Source organism: Phacochoerus africanus, chromosome 11 (assembly GCF_016906955.1).
Source record: "Phacochoerus africanus isolate WHEZ1 chromosome 11, ROS_Pafr_v1, whole genome shotgun sequence".
NCBI lineage: Eukaryota > Metazoa > Chordata > Mammalia > Artiodactyla > Suidae > Phacochoerus > Phacochoerus africanus.
This window is the reverse complement of record NC_062554.1, coordinates 31,385,708-31,399,040: the sequence shown is the minus strand read 5'-3', so window position 1 is coordinate 31,399,040 and position 13,333 is coordinate 31,385,708. Positions and strand designations below refer to the sequence as shown.

Genomic DNA, 13,333 nt, shown 5'->3' with positions numbered 1-13,333 from the left:
GTTGCTGTGGCCATGGCGTAAGTCAGCAGCTACAGCTCCAAATCAACCCCTAGCCCAAGAATTTCCATATGCTGTAGATGGGGCCATAAAAAGAAAAAGAAAAAAAGATACTGTGAGCATAGAATTGCAGAGCCAACCAACTGTCAGGATCTGAGAGGAATGAAAAAACTCCAGTTCCACAGAAATTTCCTTGTGGCACAGCAGGTTCAGGAACCCATGCTGCTGCAGCTGCAGCACAGGCTGCAACTTTTGGCATGGGTTCAATCCCTGGCCCACTGGGTGCAGCAATAAAATAAAATGATAAAATAAAACAAAACAAAATACACTAGAGTAGAACAGGAAGTATTAGAAAGACTCAAATGTTTCTAAGATGACCAGTTGCATGAGGATATAACTGAACAAATGAGAACACACCAGAGAACAAGCTGCAGAAGAAAGAGCTTTGTCTGGACATGCTGAGTCTGTGGTGCCTGCAGCACATCCAGGTGGTGCTAGGTAGCAAGCTGGTGAAAATCTAATCCAGAGCTCAGGAAAAGGCGGTCAGGGCAGGAGGCCTGGGAGCAGATGTTATCACACAAGGAAAGCAAACAGTAAAAGGGCTAAGACGGAATCCTTGCAAACTACCAACATTTAAGAGAAAGATAGAGGAAATAAGGAAGCGGAATGCAGCAATACCACATACTAAGAAAAAGGTGCCATGGTGCAGTGGGGATCCAGAGGCAGTAATAACGTTAAAAAGGGTCACCTGAGGAAAACCAGGATTGACATGCAGTTAGTGCAGGCCTTTGAAAGTCCCTTCCCATCACCTCTGTTGACATTTTTTCATGCGTATTCAACTTTCCCAAATCTTCCCCAAACAGAATGCCCCTGAAAAATTCACACCTGTTACCTCTTCTGTTGACAGTTTTCATTTGTCCTTCAGATTTTCTGCAACCAACTTTTAAAACAACTGGAATCTCTCATTCCTTTGACTCTCCAGTGTCATATAATAACTGTTTCACAGAAGACAAAGTCTGATAGTCCAAAGCCACAACGCTTAAACTGTTCTCTCTCACACTAATTGTAATTTGCGTCTCCTTGCTAATCCCTCCCGCCATTACCACCATTTCTTTTTTGTATTTCACTTTGGTTTTGCCCATATCTTTCATTCAGACACTTTTAAGGAATAAGAAAATTAAATAATGAAAAAGAGAAAATTCTCCCCACAGCAAAGTAAAATCCATGTACGTACATAGCTCCCATCTGAAAGGGGATAAATACACTATCCAGAATATTTATTTCTTTTTTGCCTTTTTTTTCTTTCTTTTTTTTTTTTTTTTTTTTTTAGGGCTGCACCTGCATATCGAGGTTCCCAGGCCAGGGGTCAAATCGGAGCTGTAGCCGCCAGCCTACGTTACGCCACAGCCACAGCAACACCAGATCCTTAACTCACTGAGCAAGGCCAGGGATCAAACCCACAACCTCATGGTTCCTAGTCAGATTCCTTAACCACTGAGCCACAATGAGAACTCCCAGAATATTCATTTCTATTAGCACCTTATCACTCTCCTCCACACACAAACACATATGTTTTCTAAATTAAATCATCACTTTTCCTGTGTACTAAGGAGAGAACTGAAGCTGGGTCATTCATTTGGATAAACTTCAGAATATGTTTACACATGAGGGAATAGTTTTGGCATGTCTTTCATAAACTAGCAAGCAGTATGGCTTTTTAGATTTGCGTGAGGAGATATCACAGAAATTCCACTACTGAGAAATATGTCTGGCTTCCAAATGAAAGGGGTCATTTTGGGTCTACCTACTTTTTCTCAGAGCAAAGCCAAGGTTCAGGGAGAGGACTATTAATAAAGCATGTAAATTGTGTATTTCTCCTAAATTTTTTTCATGCTACCCAACACTCAGAACCACCCCAGGATGGTTCCCCATTATTCACAAAATACAAGACACTCCCCATTATACCTGATAATCACCCAAATCAGATAAACCAACAACATCAAAAATGTCATGTACTGCCATTTTAAAAATACCACTAAACATGAAGATTTTACCACAGAAAATAAAAACTGGAAGTGAAAAATCTGTGATAATCAGTACAAAATCATCTACAAAGAGTGAATTATCAGTCTCTCTTCGCCTTCTCCCACCATGTTCCAAGTAAAAATTAGGCAAATCAAAGATTCAAAAAGATTCACTCTCAAGTCAAAGATTCAAAATCCCAGAAAAGTAGGGGTCATTTTTTTCTTCTTTAACATACACGCTCCTCTGCAACAAAGAGGAAAAATGGAAAAACTGACATTATCAGCTACTTACGGCACCTTACTATCCTGCAACTCCCTTTTTCTGAAACAAATCCCTTCCCTTCCAGAGTACTGCACATGCGTGTTTTGCTATAACATGTTCTTCAGCTTTTATAATTGCATTCTCAATTATAAAATCAGAACACTACAGATGGAAAAATGGCATATTCTGATTAATCTAACTTCTGGTTAGACATAAATTCTATAGAGACGGCTCCAAAGTACCAGAGATATCCAGGCCAAAGTTTAAATTCACCTCACCAAAGCTGACAATAATGACATTTCTACTGTCTGTCCCGTTATCATCCACCCCCATGGTCCATTAAGATTAATGAGTATTGGAGTCCTCGTCATGGCGCAGTGGTTAATGAATCCAACTAGGAACCACGAGGTTTCGGGTTCAATCCCTGGCCTTGCTCAGTGGGTTAAGGATCCGGCGTTGCCATGAGCTGTGTTGTAAGCTGCAGACGCGGCTCAGATCCTGAGTTGCTGTGGCATAGGCTGGTGGCTACAGCTCCGATTAGACCCCTGGCCTGGGAACCTCCATATGCCACGGGTGCGGCACTAGCAAAAGCAAAAAGACAAAAAAAAAGGTTAATGAGTATTATGAATGTCACCACACTTACACAAAACCCAGCCATTAAACTCAGAATATGGCAGCTGCAAAAGATGAGGCAGAGATTCCGTGAACTATAGAACCAGGTGCTCAGCAACTGGTTTTAATTTTAATTTTCAGGATGAAAGTCAGCAAGAAGCAGGAAGCAAGCCCTTGGTTGATAAGGCCAGATCCACTGGGGATACATTCTAAGGATGATGAGATGCTGGGCAGAGGTTCAGCAGGCTGGAGGAAATAGGCAGCCCTGCAAACTGAACCCGGTGGTTGACAGGTGGGGCTACAGGGAGGCTAGCACCTGCCAAGAGGCTGAAATGAGCAGAAATTACCATCTAGACAAGACAGCAGGAATGGCTGGGGCCAGAACAGGTGGCAACCACAGCTCTGGCCAGAAACAATATTCACAAAAGAGATTCAGGACTAAATAAGCCCCTTTCCTTCACCTTTTCCCATCTATCGGAAATAAACATTTCACTGATGCACAATATTTATTGAATGCAGCTTAATAGCCTGAAAAAGTTAATATTTCTCTTTATAAATCTACAGAAAAGACTGCCACTCTATGTACCCATTACTTAACTACAATTACACCTGGCACCAAAGAAATACTGAAGGCTGAATGTAAGCTTTATTTTTTCCCTTATGTAATCTGAGAAATGTATAAGCATCATCATGAGCACAATTAACACTTTACTCAGAGAAACATTAATAATTGAAAGTGTGTTTATTAAAGGAGCTTTTCAGTGACTTAAAATGCCTAGTGCTGGTTGAGGCTCTGCTGTCGTCACTTGTGGCTTGGGTCACTGCTGTGGTGAGGGTTCGATCCCGGGCCTGGGAATTTCCTTAAGCCAGGGGCTCAGCCAAAAAAAAAGAAACAGGGTAGTGGTTACTTTAGTTTTCTGTATGCTTAGAGTACCTTGACCAAAACTGTCATAAGAGGCAGTGTAAGTGGTGGTTATTGCTAAGCCCTTCTTCTCCACTAGATAGGAACCATTTTGTTCTCATAGCAACCCACTCCCTGGCTTTCTAAAAGGACAGTCCCTCAATTACTACCTGCAGAAAAAGGAAATCCAGTGGAGATAAAGATACTGTTAAAAGGCACCTATTAAGCTCATGTAGAGAGTAAGAAGAGAGGTAGACAGAAGTACTCAGCCATCCCAATTTAATTCCACTTTGATGAGCGCCAAGGCTCCCATTTAAATTAACACAAATATAACTGCCCTTACTTGTACTCATCTCTGAAGCAGAACCTTTCAGCACCACATTCCTAATCTACCAGCTCCTAAATTAATTACAGTTCATTTGAAAGACACAATTATTTCTGCTCATTTAACTCAAATTCTAATGAATGACTGTAAGAACCAAATGAATGGTGCAAGTAATTACACATCCACACCTTTGACTAGGCTGCCCAGCTAAACAAGCAAAATAATATCAGTTAGAAAAAGCAGCAGGGAGGCAGCTCTTACAGGGTAAACAAGAATCTTCTGAATTCCAGTAAACCAAATAAAACCAAGGTGCAAATTTAAACACCAAAAATAGCCTAAAACAACAGCAGTAAATAGTGTTGACCAAGTAAATAGTGCTGTAACTAAAGAAAAAATTTTCAAATGTCTTAAACTTGCCCTTCTTTCTCCATTCTATTTATCTCTTTTCTGGTGCCACCAAAAACTGGTGGCAAAGTGGGCCCTGAACATATACAAAAGAGAGACTGGCTTAACGTGAAAAACCATGTGAAACACACAGCAAATGGATGGCAGGAGTAGGTCCCCCTTTCTAAGATATTCCAATGTCGGCTTTGCATTTAGAGTTTCTTTCACTTTCAACAATTACTTTATCTCCAGATCACAAGTGCACCAAGCAGGGTACTTTCAACTGAGGTCTGTGGACACTGAGAGGTAGACACCTTTAACAAAGGGTGTGAGTCCCAAGTATTCTTATCTATGAGACAGACCTACAGACACAAAGAACAGTCTTGTATTGGGGCAGTGGGGAGAGGCAATAGGAGTTTGGAGTTAGCAGATGCAAACTATTATATTCAGAATGGATATACAACAAGGCCCTACTGTAGAGCACAAGGAACTATATTCCCAGGATAAACCATAATGGAAAATAAGGTGAAAAAATATATAACTGAATCACTTTGCTGTATCGCAGAAATTAACACAACATTGTAAATCAACTATACTAGGTCAGAATTTAAAAAAAAAAAAAAGAAAGTGTGTTTCTCTCTTGCTAATATCTTAATTAAATGCATATTCTTCTACCAACTTCAATTGATGCACAACCAAATTCTACCACTCAAAGAGGCACCCCTTCTTATTTGTGCCACAGATCACTAATGCCAGGAACAAATGCTTTAAGAAAAGAGGCAATAGGATCAATAAATAAAGTTTGTGAGACAGAGAAGTCTGTCATCAGGCTAAGCAGATTGTGAAGAACTGTACTTTCAATCAGAAAAAGCGGTGAGAAAATGAATCATCAACAACATACAAGGTATTATCAGCAGTCTTTATATGAGAGAAAACTTTATTTCAGCAAAATAACATCATCCATTAGATTAAGTGCAGCTTACAAGTTTTATATTGGTTTCACAGTATTATTTATATTTAATTTGTAAGCTGACTTGCTTTTAAGATTATATGAATAAACATAATTATAGTTTCATGCCTGTATGTATTTAACTATAATAAAATTGAGTCCATTAATATTTTTCTTTAAAAAAAACCCAGACATGTATATATTTTAACTATCATAGTAAATAAATAAAATTATATTAGACTCCAATAGCATTTTTTTCCTTTAAAAGAAGCCCAGACATACAAGTTTGAGAAACACTATCCTAAGGGTAGAGGAAATAGCTAGTGATAAGGCAGCTAATTCCACCTGAAGGCAATGAGAGGAAGTAGCTAGTGATAAGGCAGGTGGGATGGCCAAGCTGCTGAAGGGCAGGTTGGAGAAAAGAATGTTGATATGCTCTCCCCACCCAATCAGTTCAATCAATTATATTCAATAAGTAAATTCCATTTCTGCCCTTATTTCCCCCCTCTCCTTTTTTTTTTTTTTTTTTTGAGGGGAAGGAGAGTCTATCCTTGCCAAGACAAAGCTCTACTTAAAGATGGTTCTTTGAGTTCAAAAGTACAAAAAGAAAAAGTAAAGGGGGAACTACGTGAGAAAGCCATTTGGAAATGTTTCTTTGGATATGATGAAAGGAGAAAATTAATAAGCAAAACTAACCTATAAATTCACAATTCAAATTTTAGGACTGGCACCTGTTAAAGGAACAAAGTTCATAGAGTAACTTGACAAAAAAAAAAGGTGAACAAGTCACCAGTATCAAATATTCTCAATATCACTCACCAAATGTCTGTACAGAATGCAACAAAATGAACAAATAATCCTAATGGTAAGGTATTTATAGATGTTCCCTCATTTTGCAGGAAAGGGAGGACCCAGAGATGAAGTTACTTGCCAATTATCACACAGCATTTGACAGCACCTGAACTTAAACTCAGGTCTACATTAACTCACTGTGTTAACTCAGTTAACTGCCATCTATTTTCTGAGTGGACGTGAATGTGAAATGTAATAATTCGTATTTAAAAATTTAAATATCTTACATATGAAAATCCAAATCATCTAGTCAAGATCGTCATCTATAAGGATCCTTCTAAATACTCTACTGAAGAAATGCATATCCTGAACCAAAGATTAAGGACCATGCGTGACTCCTATTGGAACAGAAAAGCATGTATTACTCCAAAGGGCATGCCAAAACTCTCACCAGAAAAGCTATTAACTAAGTTGGAAATAATATAAGATGCTTAGAAATACACCAGTGACTGTCAGCACAGGAAAGTTTTATTAAGAAACCACTAAGTGGAGTTCACATTGTGGCCCAGTGGTAATGAACCTGACTTGTATCCCTGAGGATGTGGGCTCAATCCCTGGCCTCCCTCTATGGGTTAAAGACGCAGTGTTGCTATAAACTGCAGTGTTGGTCTCACAGACGCGGCTTGGATCTGGCGTTGCTGTGACTGTGATGGGGGCCAGCAGCTACAGCTTGGATTCGACTCCTAGCCTGGGAATTTCCACATGTTGCAGGTGTGGCCCTAAAAATACAAAAAAAGAGAAAGAAACTATTAATTATAAATGAAAATGATAGCAAAATGCTAAAAATACAACTGACATGGACAATGGATATATTTATTGAAACAGCAGGTATAGAGAATGAGAAGGCGTAGTTTAAAGTTAAGGCAAGTGAAGGCTTCCCAGGATAACAAGGAAAAACAGTCAGAAAGGACTCCATATCTGATCTGGGATACATTACTATCCTCCTACAGGAGCAGCCTCAGAGAGCAGGCATCTAGCAGTTGTAGCCTAGCCTCACAGCATCCTCCCCAAGGGACAGAAGGTGGCTTGGTGGGAAAAAAGCAGTGCCATCACGTGACTTCAAGGGTTCCTCTACTCTATTTTCCATTTGGCAGCTAATGCTGGGAATTCTTTCAACAAGAAATACCGTCTTTTTTTTTTTCTACCATGAGAGAAGTAATAATCAAATGCTAATGTAATGCATTAAGAATCCTAGAAAGATAAGTTGTATATTTAAATGTACAAGGCCAAGTTCATGAGGTAGGGTCTATATGTTCAAGGAACTTATACTCTCAAGATTTCTTCACTTATGAATGGAAAAATAAACCTATAAAGTTGGGATCACCTGATTTTTGCAAGGCTAGACTCAATGAAAATAAAGTTCATAATATTACTACTAAAACGATGTGCATTTTAGAGCTTTTATCACAGCTTATCAAGTGCTTTAAACTCTTGAAGCCTAGAACAGATCTCCAGCAGAGTGAGGAAAAATGTCACTTGTAGACCATCTGAGAAACTCTCATTGAAGAGGGATTATGCTCTCTAAGATCCAGAGAGGCTAGTCTGGAGACCTCAAGTGGGATTTGCAAACCAGAGGAAGAAGAGTTCACATTTGTGTACACAAGACGGAAAGAACTACAGATAAACTAGTCTATTTTTCACAAATCAGGACAACACTATTATCAGTAGCATCCTCAAATTCAGAAATTAAGTGAATTCAGATATTGAACATATCTTCTTTACCCTGGCTAAGTAACACAAGTGATAAGTAAATGTTTTAGCATTGGAGATGGTTAAAATAAAAAGGATTTAGGAGCACATTAATTTCAAGACATTTTTATAAGCTCCATTCTTCCTATTAATACATGCTTCAAAATACAGGTAAGACGCTAATGTTGTCTTAGGTTCAAGCACATGGGCATCTCTTTCTTGTAGTCATTGACCTAATACTTGACATACAATGAGGCTTCGCCAACCTATGTCTTGGGGATTGCTACATCACCCAAAGGCTTCTCCACTTTATGGAAAATACCTCACCCACTCACCTATCAGAGGCCAGAGTGTCTAGGGTTTCATTTTCAGTGGCTAAAGTTTTCAGAAGCCTCTATTAAAGTTCAAATAGGTCCTGGGAAAGGTAACAAATTAAGCTTATTATTTAGTCAGTCAATTCTCTGTAAGAGAAACTCTTGAGTTTCATTTACTAAGACTCTCCCAGCTCCTAGTAACTGAAAGTGAAGATCCAGAGAATGCAAAAAGGAGTGAAGAAAATCCTAACAGGAGGTATGCAGAAAAGGAGGCAGGAGAAGCCCCTAAAAGTAATCTTTACTTGCTGTAGAAAAGAAGTTCTGATTGGTCTTTAGCCACTGAACTCTCATCCCCAGTGACTCCACCAACACCAGGGTTACAATGCAAGCCAGAAATTAAGACGCACAAAAGTCTTGTAAAGAGATAAAAACCCAGTGGTGCCATGCTGTCGTCATTCATCTTACTAAATCGCAAAACTACAAAGCTACTTATCTTTCAAAAGGCCTGATGACTGATCTACCCAATGAAGAGCCACTGATGTACAGAAGAAAATAATTTTCCTTGAATATCACTAAATAATCTAGCTTTATATTTATCCTTCAGATAAACTCTTTAACCCCTCCTGAAGGACTTTTTAAAAAAGTTTAAACTTTTTTAATAAATAAAGTTTATTATTTAATAAAGTTGCAAAAAAAGACCAACAGTCGCCAACATTTTTCAAAGAACGTTATACAAAACGATGACTTTGATCAACATTCCTCAGGATATATACTCCAGTATCCGGTAGAGAATTTTTCTCTTCCCTACAGACTTGGAAGCAAATTGAGAACACCTAGGAACAAACTTTGTTGGCCACCGGCAGGGGAGCTCTTCAGCTTTTGTCCCCAAACCCATTCAAACAAAAGAAGCTTCGCTTCCTCTAACCCACCCCTCAGACCCGCACCCTCCCAGGGACTCCGCAAATCCCCGAGCCCTCTCCTCCCGCCCCCGCCAGCTCAACTTACTCCTCAGCGCCCCGATGAGCAGAGAGCCGTCCTTAATGAGCTCTTTAATGAACTTGTTGGTTCTCTCCAGTTCAATCTCGTGACACTGCAGGCGCTCCCTGAAATCCGGGCTGTCCAAGTAGGAGTCACTGAACTCCAGAGTCGGCAGCCCCATGGCACCAGCACTGCCAGCGGCCGCCCAGGGCAGGTCTGGGCCGGCGGTCGAGGCGGGGACAGCTGGCGACCGCAGCCGGCGCCTGGGACGCGCGATCCTGGGGAACCAGCCGGGACGCGAGGGGACGTGCAAGGGAAACGGGTCCCGCACGCCGCGCCGCCTGCGCGGGACTCGGCGGCGCGCGGACGCCTCCGGGCTCAGGCTTCTTCCCCCGAGGCGAGGCGAGCGCCCACGCGGGCGGTGGGCCAAGGCGCGGGTCCGCTCAGCTCGTTGTCATTCGGCCGCATCGTCGCCGCAAGCGCGGAGGCGGCGGAGGCTCCGGGCCGCGGCCGGAGCAGGAAAGTTCTCTCGATTCGCAGGCACTTCCGGCAGCTCTGCTCTCCCACTCCCTTGACAGTCGTTTGCGCTGGGAGCCAGAAGCGCCCAGCCGCCCCTCCGGCCGGGCCGGGGAAACCCTCCCCCTCGGTGGACGCAGGCTCAGAGCGCTCGCTGATCGGGCCAGGCTTGGAGACCCTCCTCCCGCCGCCGTGTTCCCACCCCGCGCCGCCCCGCCCCTCCTCCCATTTACCCTCCTGCCCGCGCCCAGCTGCCCGCACTTTGCTCCTGGGCTCTGCGCTGCCGCGGCGGGATCGCGCTCCTGCCTGCGCGCGGGCGTTAACTCAGCAACTCCTGGGCGGCCAGCTTCCACTAGCCCGCGGTGACACTTTGGTGCCCTCCACTCCACTAAAACATCTCCAGCTCCCAATATGCCTCCCTACCCGGTTCTCATCACCCACTGCCTAGAAATGTCTGGGAGAGAAAGCAACGTTACCTCTCCCTGAAGTTTGAAGCCTGGTTGGGAGATGCCACTTTCGAGCGTTAGTTTTTACTTCGCTAGCCTGCGCTGAATGCAGAAAAATTCCATGTTGAAAAGTTTTCTTTTTTCTCACCATTCACTGCTTTGATCCTAGAAAGTCAGGGTTTTTATATTCAAAACGCAGAACTTCATAGACCTAGGGCAGTTTTTTTGTTTTTCCAAGTTGCTGAGAAGGTGGGAAGATTTTAGATTGTTTTTATTCCACCAAATAAGCGCCTCGGACTGAGGGGTTCTTCTTCTAGAAAAATACCTATTTGCATCACAACTGTATCTATTATGGTCACCTGGATGGAATTGCCCTGCAAGCGTGGAGATTTTCAAACTGTTGAAGTTGGCTGAAATTCCAAATGAATAGTTAATTCTTACCAAGAGGCGGTATACCCCTCCTCTGGGAGGGATCACCTAATAAATTTCTGTTCTCTCAAAACCTTGACAGCAAGAGAAACTGCTGCTTTACATCTAGTCCCGCCATCATCTATAGGATTTCTGAGAGCGCAGTTATTTTTCTAAAGGATCTGCTTTTAATTTCTATGTTTTCATTGCTTTGTCCATTTGAACCATCTGTTTAAAAACCCTTCTACAGATCATGGGAAAAATTCCATTAAAGTGCTTTACATTTTTCCCAATTAAAATTGTTTCAGAATCTGTCAAGACTTTTAGTTTCATTTTTTTACACATGAACATTAAAAACAGCATGTAAACCTTAAACTAAGGCTGATAAGATGATGTAAACAATATATTTGATGGCTTTGGTTTTAATTCTTCTGAGCCAGGGAAGTTGGACTTAACCTTCCATCTGTAATTATGTTCCTAGCCTCAAAATATTGGGAGAATGGCCAATTACCATTAGAGTCATTTTAACTTTTAATGTCTAACTTGTGTCTGTCAGTTAAATACTCCTCATTTGGAAGGTGGGGTGGAGTGGGGTGGAAGGCAATAATGCTATTTGTCCGTTAATGGAGTAACAGAAGCTGTAGTGGGTCTGTTTTTCACCTGAGGTGATTTTACACCTATTCATCACACAGGCTGAAAGACAAAAAAAAAAAAAAAAATTAGGCAGGCCAAACAAATAGTTTCCTTTCAACTTTTGCCATGTTGCTGTTCCAAATAACTAAATCCAATGCCAACTGCTGAGATATGAAACAGGATAAAATATAACAATCTCTTCCTGTTTTTCATTAAATGAAAGTCCTGTGATTAATTCTTTAAGAATGCATCAACAGTCTTTGATAAGTAGCATTTAATAAGGTAGATGTCAATTTTCATTCTTCCTTTAAAGTCTTATATGTCAGGACAGATTTATTCTAGATTCTAAGATATATGTTCTAATTTACCCGTTCATGTATGTAATTGCATGTTTTGTGCCTACTGTATACATTATTAGGATCTGGGCAGAGAAGCAATTTATAGGGAAAGATACGCAAAGCAAAGCATCAGACCTGACCTCAAGCAGTTCTCAGAATAGAAAACAGAGAACAGATACCTGTATCACATGAAGCAGACTGCTATGTTACAGAGCCTCACCCAGATATTTTAGCGATAATGCACTGAGGCCATTATCATTGTGTTTCCACTCAGGCCCCATCTTTGCATTGCATTGAATGGAATTAGGATTTTTCCTCCTTCCCTTCATCATTTATCCTCTAAAGTTTAGTGAGTTATAATGGGCTTTTTACCTGCAGGTACTGTCAGAGTTACTCATGACTTATTCCTGTGATTCATACTTTAATTATACCTGCTAGTCAGGCTTTCTCTTATGCCACATTAACCCAGCCACTTGAGAGACATCAGAAATGGTTTTGCTTTAAGGTGGATTTACGGTCAGTTTTGAACTGATGTTTTCATGTATTATTTCCCTTCCATAATAATGGAACCAGAATCTTTCTAAAATAATAGCCTTTCTAAATAAAGAGGGTCCGTACCTGCAAGCTCTTTTTCATAGGAAATTTTAATGGATTGAAATATAGCCTTCCAAAAATCTCCATTTCACAATACATGGCTCTCTCAGTTGCATGTTGATTTTCACAAATGCTATTGGCGGACATATTCTTTGGCATGGTTACTGGCACAGAGAAAAGTCTGTTTGTGTTCTTAATTCTGAAATGGGTTGTGTGGGGCTTTGTTTATTTTAAAGAGCAAAACAGTGAGGTGAGTATAGTAAACTAATACATATTTGTAAATCTGTCTAAGACATTTTTCTTGACCTATATCATATCTGGCACTTAAGCCTGGTACTTAATTTATACTTAATAAGTGTCACTGTTGGGTTATTATTATTTTTCAATCAGTTTTGTAGACATAGGCCTCCCAGACAGACATTCTGAGGCTAAATTCAGGCCTCATAAGAGAAGACTAAACAGAAGGCAAGTAGACCTATAAAGCCCAAATATATCCTTCAGCCCTTTCCTCAGTGAGAACACTGTGCCACTGTCCCTGTTTGCATTTCTATCCTTGTGTTATCTTTTCTCAAAGTACACTCTTTGACAGTGGGTTTTGTATCATTCTAGGTCAACCTTACCTCATATCTAGAAAACAACGTTGAATCCATATCTAGAAAACAACGTTGAATTCACAAAACATGTGATCCAATTTTTTAAGCATTTTTATTGTGGTTTTATATATATATATATATAAAAACACAAAATTTACTACTTAACCCTTTATAAGTGTACACATTTCAGTGGCATTAACTACATTCACATTGTTGTGCAACCATCACCACCGTCCATCGCCAGAACTTTTTTTTTCTCCAGCTGAAACTATTCCCATTAAAACACCAGCTTCCCACATCCCTCTTTCTCCAGCCCTTGGTCAGCACCATTTTACTTTCTGTCTCTATGAATTTGACTGCTCAAAATACCTCATATAAGTAAAATCACACAATATTTGTCTTTGTGTCTGGCTTATTTCACTTAGATGATTTCATTATTAATTAGAGAAGCAAAGAGGACCTTAGAGCCAAATTTTTTTTAAAACTATTTGAATCTACATGATGGTTGAATCAAGAGA

At 40.7% G+C, this 13,333-nt stretch overlaps 1 protein-coding gene across 1 annotated transcript in view; it reads right to left on the bottom strand.

Annotated features, from left to right (window-relative positions):
* Nucleotides 1-9,496, bottom strand: part of ARHGAP42 (Rho GTPase activating protein 42) — a 279,431-nt gene extending 269,935 nt beyond the window's left edge. Inside the window, exon 1 of the mRNA XM_047751861.1 lies at nucleotides 9,315-9,496. Coding sequence (XP_047607817.1) covers nucleotides 9,315-9,468 — 154 coding nt within the window. The 5' untranslated portion in view covers nucleotides 9,469-9,496. The remainder of the gene's footprint in view (nucleotides 1-9,314) is intronic.
* Between the last annotated feature and the right edge of the window lie 3,837 nt (nucleotides 9,497-13,333).